The 12,335-nt window shown below is 38.4% G+C and overlaps 1 protein-coding gene across 1 annotated transcript in view; it reads right to left on the bottom strand.

Annotated features, from left to right (window-relative positions):
• TXNDC11 (thioredoxin domain containing 11) overlaps nt 1-12,335 on the bottom strand; it is a 96,892-nt gene that overhangs the window by 59,067 nt on the left and 25,490 nt on the right. The window contains exon 5 of the mRNA XM_058286462.2: nt 3,055-3,148. Coding sequence (XP_058142445.1) covers nt 3,055-3,148 — 94 coding nt within the window. The remainder of the gene's footprint in view (nt 1-3,054; nt 3,149-12,335) is intronic.

Here is a 12,335-nt window from a genome sequence, read left to right as displayed (position 1 = left end):
CAGTTGGAAAACCTGCATTTAATAGATTCTTCATGCAAAAAACCTTTAGATAATGTATATATTAAAATGGCCAGTCTTATTACCGGTTGATATATTAATGGCATACTATTTTAATAAGTCACCCCCCCACACACACAAAACACTTAGGCAATCTAATTAATACCCAGTAATATTACATTGGTGCAAAAGTAATTGCAGTTTTGCATTTGTTGAAATTTGCCATTTGATATTGGCATGCATTCTTAAATAAATGTGGTTATGTTACACAGCATTTTAATGTGCATTTCTCACTTTGTTTTTTTGCTAATGACTTATTACTTGCTGTTTATTATATATTTATTTTAGACTATGAAAATGATTTTAGGCAAAAAGCAAATTTGATCAATTTTCTTATATGAGTTCAAAATGGGTTGCAAAGCAGAGAAGACAACTCACAACAGTAACACATTTGGAAAGGAACTGCTAACAAAGGTACAGTGCAGTGGTGGTTCAAGAAGTTTTGTAAAGGAGATGAGAGCCTTGAAGATGAAAAGCGTAGTGGCCAGTCATCGGGAGTTGCCAATTACTGTGAGCAATCATGGAAACTGATTCTCATAAACTACACTAGAAGTTGCCGAAGAACTCAACGTCAACCATTCTACAGTTGTTCAGCACTTGAAGCAAAATGGAAAGGTGAAAAAGCTTGTTAAGTGGGTGCCTCATGAGCTGACTGAAAAGTTTTAGAAATTTGTCATTCTGAAGTGTCATCTTCTCTTATTCTATGCAACAATGAACCATTTCTCGATCGGACTGTGACGTGTGACAAAAAGTGGGTTTAATACAACAACTGGCAATGAACAGCACAGTGGTTTGACCCAGAAGAAGCTCCAAAGCACTTCCTGAAGCCAAACTTGCACCCAAAAAAAGGTCAAGGTCACTGTTTGGTGGTCTGCTGCCAATCCACTACAGCTCTCTGAGGCACAGCAAAAACATTACATTTCAGAAGTATGCTCAGCAGACTGATGAGATGCACCAAAAACTGCTTGACGTCTGCTGCTGGCACCGGTTAACAGAAAGGGCCTGATTCTTCTCCACGACAATGCCTGACCACACATCACACAACCAATGCTTCAAAAGTTGTAGGAATTGGGCTACAAAGTTTTGCCTCATCTGCCATATTCACCTGAGCTCTCGCCAACTAACTACCACTTCTTCAAGCATCTTGACAACTTTTTGCAGGGAAAACACTTCCACAACCAGTAGGACGCAGAAAATGCATCAAAGAGTTTGTCGAATCCCGAAGCACAGATTTTTACATTACAGGAAAAAACAAACTTATTTCTCATTGGCAAAAATGTGTTGACTGTAATGGTTCCTATTTTGATTAATAAAGATGTGTTTAAGCTTAGTTATAATGATTTAAAATTCATGGTCTGAAACCGCAATTCCTTTTGGACAAAGAAGGATGGTTAGCGAGCTGATAGGGCTTAGGGTTAAGCACCGGACTCTCTTATACAATGTCCCAGGTTCAATCCCTGGTCCCGGTACCTCAAAAAAACAACCAACCAACCAAAAAAAGAAGGATGGTTACATATTTTTGGTTGAACTACTGGGGGAAAAATATAGCTATTTATCTGATGACTCATTTGACAAATACTGTTTGAACCCCCGCTTTATGCCAAATGCTTGCAAAAGAACACTAAACTGAAGACAGGGGGTCCCTAATCTCAGAAATCTCATAGACTGGGGAAGAAGACAGCCATTAACAAATCATCTCATAATTAAACACACAACTAAAAGTTGTGTTAAGTATTATGAAGGAAAGGAGGGTACCCAATTTAGATCAGGGGAAGGAGGTTGTCAGTTATTAAGATTGTGGAAACGATATTTAAGCTGGGCCCTGAAGGATAAATAGGGATTCAACAGGTGGAGAGCTGGGCCCTAGAGACTGGGTAGGGGTGTGTGTGGAAGGGGATGTGCATGTGCGTTCCAAGGAAGGACTAGCACAAACACAGGCCCTAGTGTCAGGAAAAATCAGCTCATGGATGTTGGAGAAAGCTGGGGCAACCAGAGCTCAGAGGGCACAACGTGAGGCAGGAGAGGTCAGAGGTGAGCGATGTTGGGATTCTGGATTATGTCCTAAGTGCGGTGGCCCACCACTGCATATTTTAAAGCAGAGGAGTGATGTGAGCTGGGGTTTATATTTTATGACTATTAAACTGGGTGAAGAGTGGCTTGAAAAGGGGCAAAAGTAGATACTAGCTAAGTGTCCACTGGTATAGTCCAGGTGAGGGGTGGAAGTGTTAGGACCCAGAGTGGTATCAAAGGAGATGGAGACAAGCAAAGAGATGAAAAAGCATCAGACAGAACTGACAGGACCTGAAAGTAGTGACAGCCAGAAAGAGCATGAAGCAACATGGAAAAATGGGTGTGATACAATATTTAATTTAAAATGTTCTAAGAGCTCAAATTCAACTAAGTACAAAAATACATGGGATTTGAGAATAATGCAACTGGTCAGCAAGCTTTGTAAGTAATTTCTACTTTCTAAATATGCCATAATGTGACATAACTTTTATACTTGCAAAAATGTATTGCTAAATGATGATATACCTACCTGAGAGATTACATAGGAACTAAAACTTTTGACTAACATTTTATAAGAACACACACACAATGACTGATACAATGAATTTGAAAATGCAAAACATAAAATTGCAAAGCATGATCAAGCTCATTCTTTAAAAGTTAAACATTTAAGATACTTTATTTAAAATAGTACAGTACTTTCTATTTGCTACTGATGGAACATAAACAATGACATAATTATAAACACAATGAGGGTGGAGCAGGTGTAGCTCAATGGTTAAGCACCTGTGTTGCATGTATGAGGTCCTGGGTTCAATCCCCAGTACCTCTTAAAAAAAAAAAAAGTAAATAAATACAATGAGAAAAAGAATGAAGCACCAACTTTTAAAAATACAATCATAATTGTAACATATGTAAAAGAAGATAATATTAATATTAATGTATTTCTATTGAAGTATTATAATGCCATAATAAGACCACTTTTACCTTTCTTTAACGAATGTAATGCTGAGGTGAAGAATGTCAAATAACCAGGAGGCTGGGGTGAGCCACTGAACTCGAAATAGCCAAGCACTCCAGGCTGCAGAAATAAGAGCAGAGAATATTTTGGAAACAAGAACAATATGAAATTACAATATGACAATAATGCACTTCGTGCATTTCTTTCTTTTTTTTTTTTTTTTTAAAGCCTAACACATAAGAAAGGCTGCAGGCTGAGCTGACTTTCCCTTCATTTAGACCATAAACAGGGTAAGGTATGTTGATACAACAGCTTTTACAGGGTGGCCACAGTGGTCACAGGGGCAATTCAAAGCTGAAACATCCTTTTCTCTCCCTAAGTAAGTTCCCCTTTCCACCCTTTGTAGAAGCACAATTCTCCTTGGCCCTTAGCTCAAAAGGTCACCATCAATTTCTGGTACTCACTTGCTAATGTTTAACAACTCCAGTCAAGCTAGGCCAGTAAACTTTTTTTTCTTTTTGGTAAAGTTTCTTAGATTTCTTCCTCAATTACTTCCTGTCACTCACACAAACAAACTTTACACTTACTTGAAATCAGGTTAAAACTGTTTGGCTGCAGCTACGCTCCTTATCAGGTCAGTGTGCAGAGGGCACCACCTCTTGCCTTCTTGCTCCACAAACTTCCTCCCATCAGATCATTCCATTTCTCTAAGCTTAGCATATACCCCTCTACCCAACCAAATCAATTAACTGCTCCCTACCAGATATATTCTGCCTTCCTGCTCAGAATAATTTCTTCCTTCTTTGAAGGCTCCATAGCACTCTGCTGCCTGTTTTTTGTTTCTTTGTAATAATCGTTATCTATCTCAAAAACCAAACTGTGCATCCCCTGAGACAAGAGCTGGGCTTGCAGTCAGAAGACCTAAGCTCACAGTCAAGCTCTCTACCTGCTGAATAAGTGACTTTCCACAAACCCTTCAACATGAAACCTTAGTCTTCTTATCCGTCAAAGAGGGACTATTCCGCATGGGGTGACTGAAGAATGAGCCTGACAAATGATACAGTGCTAGACAAATGTACGGAATCCTTTTCTAAACCCAAAGCACTCACCAATGCTCCTAATAAAGAACTGTGGAGCTGATTTGATTATTGGGACAAAATCACATCAAAAAGTTAATCTGTTGGTGAAGTTTAAAAATTAATATGTAGTATTTTTCCACATTACTGATCTGTTCTCAATTTTAAATAAATCATATGGTTTTTAGTCTGATAGAAACTGAGATAGAATATTTAATCCTGACATCTAAAAAATCCAGCAAGTAACCAATTTGTCAAACAACCGAAGAAATTGGAAAGCAAAGTTATTGAAAATAGGATAAAACAGGATTTTCTTTTGCTCTTCTCCTTCAAAATGTTTTTAACAAGTAATCTAAAATTGGGCTTAAGAGTAGAATTATACTTATGATGCTTAATTCTATAATAATGAAAGTAAGCCTAATTATAATTAATGCCTAAGATTTACCTCCTGAAAACCTTGCTACTCAAATGTGGCCTCTCTCAAAGCCAAATTCTGCAAATAAACTCACTATCTTCCTCCCAACATGCGACAAAACTCGGCAGCGATGAGCCTCCCTGGCACCGAGGGATTATTACCAAGCGTTATGCATTTGGGAAAAGGGGTAAATATTAAGGAAAATAGAGTTTTATGGGTAAGAGATTTCTTCACTACCACAGTAAACAAAGCCTTAAACAGAAGTGCTCCCGAGGGCTCTAGGGAATGTCCAGACACCATAGGCAAGCCATATGGCGTAAAATCAACACCACCTCAGTGGGCCCTATCTGAGAATATATGAAAATCTATTTCTCAAATGTAACATAGTTATACTCATTTATAGTTTCCTGGCTCATGATTCTTGTACTCCTTTTATTTGAGCCTATAATTTTCAATGCACCTGCTAAATATATTTCGCAGGAACTTAAATCTTTGGATTGTTCATGTTGAGCCTTGAAACCCAGCAACGTTACGGGCAACTCTACTCTCCAGTTCTTGCCTTGGACAACTGACAAAACAATGATGATGGACGAGTCCCACCCCAAAAACAAGAAGTATCTTCAACTGCAAGCAAAACAATTCCTTTCCTCTTCCCTATAATATCTATGTCCCCTCTCAGCCTGAAGCAGTCAGAGTGGACATCATCCCAAATCCCTCAAGACTGAGGAATGAACAAAAATAAGGGGGAGTGTAATCACAGAACAAAGAAGATTTATTGTTTTTGGAGTTACTATCCTGTGTTAATCGAGTAACTTGTAACACTGATATAAAAAATAATAAAAAAAGAAAACCTTAAAACAAAAAACGTAGAATTATACAGTATTTGGGTTTGTTAGGCTTAAAGCCATGCTATGATGGTATAAAAAGCTTTCCTGTCAAGAACAAAGGAAGACAAAAATTCTAGTCACTTAGATAATATTGGACTCAAAGATAATAAAAATGGAAACTAATGGAAAATACAGACTCATATTTCTCTAAATTTTGATCAACATCCCCAAATCAAAGGAATAAATTTTAAATATTAATAAATTTTAAATATTAAAAATTTAAATATTAAAAAATGTTCCATGGCTAGAAATTAAATACAGTGAATGTTACTCCTCTTCTCATATCACATTATCTTAGGTGGCTTCCCAGAAATGCATACATGTCCCATAAATATGTATCTATCTACATGTAAGTATGAACTATATATGTGTATGACAGATACATGTGCCCACATTAATAGAAGTAAAGTAAATCTGAATTCTGAGTATCCAAAGGAAATGCAAAATAAACCTTTAAAAATGAATAATGTCTGGACCATTTTCAGGTGTCTTTGTGGACACTTTTCTGCAGTGTAAATGTTTGTTCTCACTGATGGCATCACCATTGCAGTTTTCCATGGGGATATATAGCTTGGATGAAGCATCCTTTATCTTCAAAAGAACTGCCAGTGTAGTTAGACAACAGTAATTCAGCAAATGATACAAAACAACCCCATAAGCAAAATTTTCATTCTTCATTGTCAAAGAAATGAAGATAATAAAATTTAACAACTATAAGATATAATTAAAGATGGTGCAAATTATAACTTATTAGCTATTTAAAAATGCAAGAAACAACAATGAGAGGAAAAATGAGCAAGATGGCGGCAGAATAAGGAGCTCCAAGAGTCAGCTTGTGCTACAGGGCAGTTAGTATCACCCAGAGCTATCTAAAGCACCTTTCTGGGGGCTCCAGGAGACCAAAAGAGCATCCTGCAACATCCTTGAAAGAATGCAAGGAACAGACTGCCCATCTGCAGAAAAGATTCGTAAGTAGAGCACTCCATGCCATGGAAGTTGGTGCCCGCGTTCTGCTGACAGCACAAGCTGCCATGGGAGCTAATCCATGACTGGAATTGGAAGCTCCATTTCCCAAAAACAGGAGAGGAAGAGACCATTTGGGCAGCAACTTCGGCTACTGATTAGTAAATTCAGCTGGCTAAAGTATAATCCTAAGAATAGCATAAGTTTGAACCTGTCCAAGTCAGAAAAAGGCCAGGAGCCACCATTTTGATCTGCCCCCTTCATGAAAGGAAGCTGGGCTGATAGAAAATCACAGTGCTGTTATGGTCCAGCTTCTTTCCATCCGGATTGGACTGCAGTCCTAGCCTAGGCTTCAGCCCCACCTCTAGCAGGAAGGAGGCTGGCAAGACCTGCATCAGCCTCTCTGGGTAACTGCAGGTACATTTGGCCAACACAGACCGAATAGGTGGAAATCTACCTAGGCAACAATTTGGACCCACATGGCATAGATTGCTGCCCATACCTGCAGCTTCAAACCACACCCTTCCCCCCCACCCCGGCAGAGGAGGAAAGGGCATGAAACTTCATCAATCTCTCTGGGCAACTGCAGATAGTCTTGGGCAGCACAACTTGGATCAACTTGGATTATTACACATGGCTGTGGTTCTGTCCTGACCCCTGGCAAAGGAGAAAGGTGGGCGAAGCTTCACTGGTTCCTGGGGCAACATGGGCAGCTTGAGTCTCCATAGCTTACATCCTTGGCTCCTACTACATAACCAGCAAGGAGAAAGGGCAAGAAAGCCCTAAACTAAAAAGAGAAACTGCACCCAGAATAAATACATCTAGTAAGCAAGATGCCAAGAAACCAACAAAAAACTACAAAACAAGAGCTGAAGCAGCAAGATAACACAACAAAAAAGAGACAGTTTCCCAGTGCTGCAGGATAATGCAGGTGGACGAAGAACACACAGTGAATGGACACAGAAAGCAGACAACAGTGGGGAAGAGGAGACGAGAGGAATAAAATAAAAAAACGACTACGAAACATACCAAGGAACAGGAAGATATGGCCCAGTTAAAGGAAAAAGATAAGCTTCCAGATGGCATAGAGGAGTTGAGACAACTAATCATATATGTTCAAACAATCTCCTTCATAAATTCAATGAGATGGCTAAAGAGATTAAGGATATTAATAAGACACTATATGAGCACAAAGAATAATTTGTAAGTATACATAGAAAAATAGCAGCTTTTACTGGAATGAAAGGCACAATAAATGAAATAAAAAATACACTGGAGTCACATAACAGCAGATATGAGGAGGCAGAAGAAGGAAGGATTGGCAAGCTTGAAGACATGGCCTCCGAAAGCAAATATACAAAAGAAGAGATGAAGAAAAGAATGGAAAAAATTGAACAAGGTCTCAAAGAACTAAACGAGAGCAAGAGATATGCAAACATGTGTCAGGGGTGTCCCAGAAGGAGAAGAGAAGGGAAAAGGGGGAGAAGGAATATTTGAAGAAATAATGGTAGAAAATTTCCCAACCTTATTGAAGGACCTAGATATCTGTGTCCAAGAAGCACACTGTACTCCCACCCAAATAAATCTGAACAGACCAACTCTGAAACACATACTGATCAGAAAGTTAACTGCCAAAAGCAAAGAATTCTGAGAGCAAAAAGAGAAAAGCAATGAATAACATATAAAGGACACCCAATAAGATTAAGTCCCAATTTCTTATCAGAAACTATGGAGGTAAGAGGGCAGTGGTATGATATATTTAAGATACTGCAAGAGGAAAAATTCCAGCCAAGTAGTTTATATCTAGCAAGATTTTTTAAAAAAATAAAAGTGACTTTAGAATATTCACAGATAAACAGAAACTGAGAGAGTTTATAATAAAGACCAGCCTTGCAGGAAATACTAATTGGTGTGTTACAGTCTGAAAAGAAAAGACAGGAGAGAGAGAGACTTGGAAGAGAGTCTAGAAATGAAAATTATGTCAGTAAAAGTAAAAATCTCAAGAGTGGTGAAAAAATATGATAGATAAAATCCAAAGGTCAAAATGGGTAAAATAAGAATTGCCTTTACAGTAATAACATTGACTGTTAATGGATTAAATTCCCCAACCAAAAAACACAGAATGATGGAATGGATAAGAAATTATGAGCCATTTATTTGATGTCTGCAAAAGACTCATCTTAGACCCAAGGATACCAATAGATTGAAAGTGAAAGGCTAGAAAAAGATATTCCACACATTCAGTGAACAAAAAAAAGCCAGAGTAGTTATACTTATATCAGAGGAAATAGACTTCAAAAGACATTAGTAATGCACAATCTGAGGAAGAAGTTGGGAAAAAAATTCCATTTACAGTAGCAACTAAAAGAATAAAATATTTAGGAATACACTTAACCAAGGATGTAAAGCACTTGTATTCAGAAAACTGCAAGGCATTGTTAAAAGAAAATTAAAAAGACTTAAATAATTAGAACACTCCACACTCATAGATTGGAAGACTAAATATCATTAAGATGTCAATTCTACCCAAACTGATTTACAGACTCAATGCAATCCTGATAAAAGTTCCACCAGCATTTTTCAAAATGGAAAACGCAATTATCAAATTTATTTAGAAGGGTAAAGGGTCCCAAATAGCCAGAAACAGCTTAAAGAGGAAAAGCAAAGTTGGAGGACTTCTAGCATAAAGATAGACACATAGACCAATGGAAGCAAACTGATGGTTCAGAAGTGATTTTTGACACCCAGCTCAGCCATTCTACAAAAGGTGCTGGGAGAACTGGATATCCATAGCCAAAGGAAAGGAAGAGGACCCCTGTCTCACATCTTATACAAAAATTGTCTCAAAATGGATCAAAGACCTAAATATAAAAGCAAGAACCATAAAGCTTCTAGAGGAAAATATAGGAAAACCCTCAAACCTGGTGGTAGTTGGTGGATATTTTTTTTTTAAAGATTTATTTATTTATTTCTCTCCCCTTCCCCCCCACCCCGGTTGTCTGTTCTGTGTCTATTGGCTGTGTCTTCTTTGTCCATTTCTGTTATCAGTGGCATGGGAATCTGTGTTTCTTTTTGTTGAGTCATCTTGTTGTGTCAGCTTTCCATGTCGGCAGCGCCATTCCTGGGCAGGCTGCACTTTCTTTCGCGCTGGGTGGCTCTCGTTACAGGGCGCGCTCCTTGTGCGTGGGGCTCCCCTACGCGGGGGACACCCCTGCGTGGCAAGCACTCCTTGTGCTCATCAGCACTGTGCATGGGCCAGCTCCACACGGGTCAAGGAGGCCCGGGGTTTGAACCGCGGACCTCCCATGTGGTCGACAGACGCCCTAGCCATTGGGCCAAGTCCACCACCAGGTGGTGGATTCTTAAAGGAGAGAAGAAGAGGGCTGAGAAGAGGGCTGAGAAGGACTACTGATGCTTAATGTATGTAGAAGTGTTAATTAATTGTACTGTAAAAGTGTGGAAAGTATAGAGTTGATGGTAACACATTATAGTGAGTAATGGCTGGTTTATAAATGGAAATGTGGCTGGAAAGGGTAGTAGTCCAGGGATGTAAATGTCAACTGAAAGAAAGCTGGAGAATTATCTAGGGACTGAATAACACAGTGAACCTAGAAGGGAATGAGAATTGTGGTTGATGGTACAGATGCAAGAGTTCTGTGAGGTAAAGCAGACATATGTCACTATTGCAGGGTGGTGGGAATGTGGAGAAACATGGAAAAATACAACTGAAGTGACCTTTGGACTGTGGTTAACAGTAATGCTGTAATATTCATGTATCTTCGCCAAAGATGTACTGTGCTGACACTGGGGAGTATGGAAAAGTGTGTCAGGTGTACACTATGGACCATGGTTAGTGGTAATAGTTTGATGGTATTATCTTACAATCTGTAACAAATGTTCCACCAGTGTGGTGTGTTGGTGAAGGGGTGTTGTATAGGAATTCTGCACATGTGCATGATTGTTTTGTAAGCTCACAACTTCTGTAATTAAAAAAAAACAAAAACAAAAACAAAAACAGGGTGTATTTGGGGAAAAATACACCAAATGTAAGATAGGGACTATAGTTAGTAGTGGTTAATGTATGGGAACCCTGTATAATGTTATGCATGTTTGTTTTGTAAATTCACAACTTTTACTACACACTTATTACATATGTTCATGTATGAATGATATAAAAAAATAATAGGGTGGGTTGAGGAAAAATACACCAAATGTTAAGAAACTTTGGTTAGTAATAATATATTGAGGATGCTCTTTCATCATTTGTTAAAAACATTTTACAACAATGCAAGGTATAGGTGGTAAGGTGAGGTATGAGAGCCCTGTATGATATTATGCATGTTTTTTTTTAAGTTCATAACTTTTAATATACACTTATTGTTTATGATGAGTGATATACTTTAATAAATTTTTTAAACAGAAAAAAAAATACAAGAAACCAGCAAAGTACATTTTAACTGCTATTTGACAAACACTGTATAGCATGTATTTTAAAAATCAGTACGCTTGATAACAATCTGATACTACAAAATACCAAAAATGAAATAAAGTGAGGTAATAGTTTTCTGATTACTAATGCAAATTATACCTCACCCTTCTTTATCTTTCATCATATCACATATTATCTGAAATTAATTTGCTTATTTGTTTTCCTGTCTGATGTCTACCTCCCTTACTAGACTGCAACTCCATAAAAGAGAGACTCTGCCTTGTTCATCACTACATTTCCAGATCACAGAGTGTTTGCATGGTGTAGGTACACAATAAACATGAATGAATGGGTATTCAAAGATAAATAAGGGAAGCGGATGTGGCTCAACTGATAGAGCGTCTGCCTACCATACAGGAGGTCCAGGGTTCAAACCCAGGGCCTCCTGGCCCGTGTGGTGAGCTGGCCCACATGCAGTGCTGCTGCGCACAAGGAGTGCCATGCCACGTAGGGGCGTCCCCTGCGTAGGGGAGCCCCACGTGCAAGGAGTACGCCCTGCAAGGAGAGTCGTCCCATGCAAAAAGCACACCCCCTTCCAGGAGTGGTACTGCACACACAGAGAGGTGACGCAGCAAGATGATGCAACAAAAAGAGACACAGATTCCTGGAGCTGCTGAGAATGCAAGCGGACACAGAAGAACACACAACGAATCAACACAAAAGAGCAGACAACAGGGGGGGTGGGAGTGGGGAGAAATAAAACAAATCTTAAAAAAAAAAAGATAAGACAAAGCTCTTCCATCAAGTTTACATTTTAGTGAAAAACAAAACATGAATGCTAGATTGTATGTTTTTAATTCCATGTCATGATGTACAGTAGATTCAGTACTTGCTTTAACGAGGAGGTTGAAAACAGACTATTTATAGGAAGCAAATTTGCTAGGCCAGCAAAACCCCATTAGCACAAATTACTTTCCTGAATGGGCACCATTTGCATTGCCTCATAAATTTCAGCAGAGGTCTATACACCCTCTAGTGGCTGTGAGAATAGTTTACCTTGGAATGTTTTTACTCTATAGTACTTGAAATATTTCTGCACTAATGTAAACTCACACCTAAAAAATACACAAATGCTTTATTCACTGTGCTATAAAACTATGAACTGACAAAAAAGGTATCAATTTGTTCAACAATCATGTAGAATTTTACTAACAAACAATATAATACCAGGTGTGCCCAGCATCCCCGCCTCAAAAAACTTCCCAACACTTTCCCCATCCCACTTAAATGTAAAACAATTTAGTTTATCAGAACAGCTATGAATAAATGAATGGATGTGTGCTAAATAACTGCTCTTAAATGGATAAATCATAGAAAGTCACAAAAGTTTGGAAAATATTTTGGCTCCAGATACAAAGTAAGAGTTCTAAACAATAATATTGTTGGCATTTGGTAGGTAGATTATAAGGTACAAATCAGATGACACTGACAAGTGTTTTAAAGATTAAAAAAGAAAGCAATGCCAATGCAGAAGCTA

The sequence above is a fragment of the Dasypus novemcinctus genome, chromosome 23 (genome assembly GCF_030445035.2).
Source record: "Dasypus novemcinctus isolate mDasNov1 chromosome 23, mDasNov1.1.hap2, whole genome shotgun sequence".
NCBI classification, from domain to species: Eukaryota; Metazoa; Chordata; class Mammalia; order Cingulata; family Dasypodidae; genus Dasypus; species Dasypus novemcinctus.
The sequence above is the reverse complement of the archived record's forward strand: the minus strand, read 5'-3'. Positions and strand labels throughout refer to the sequence as shown.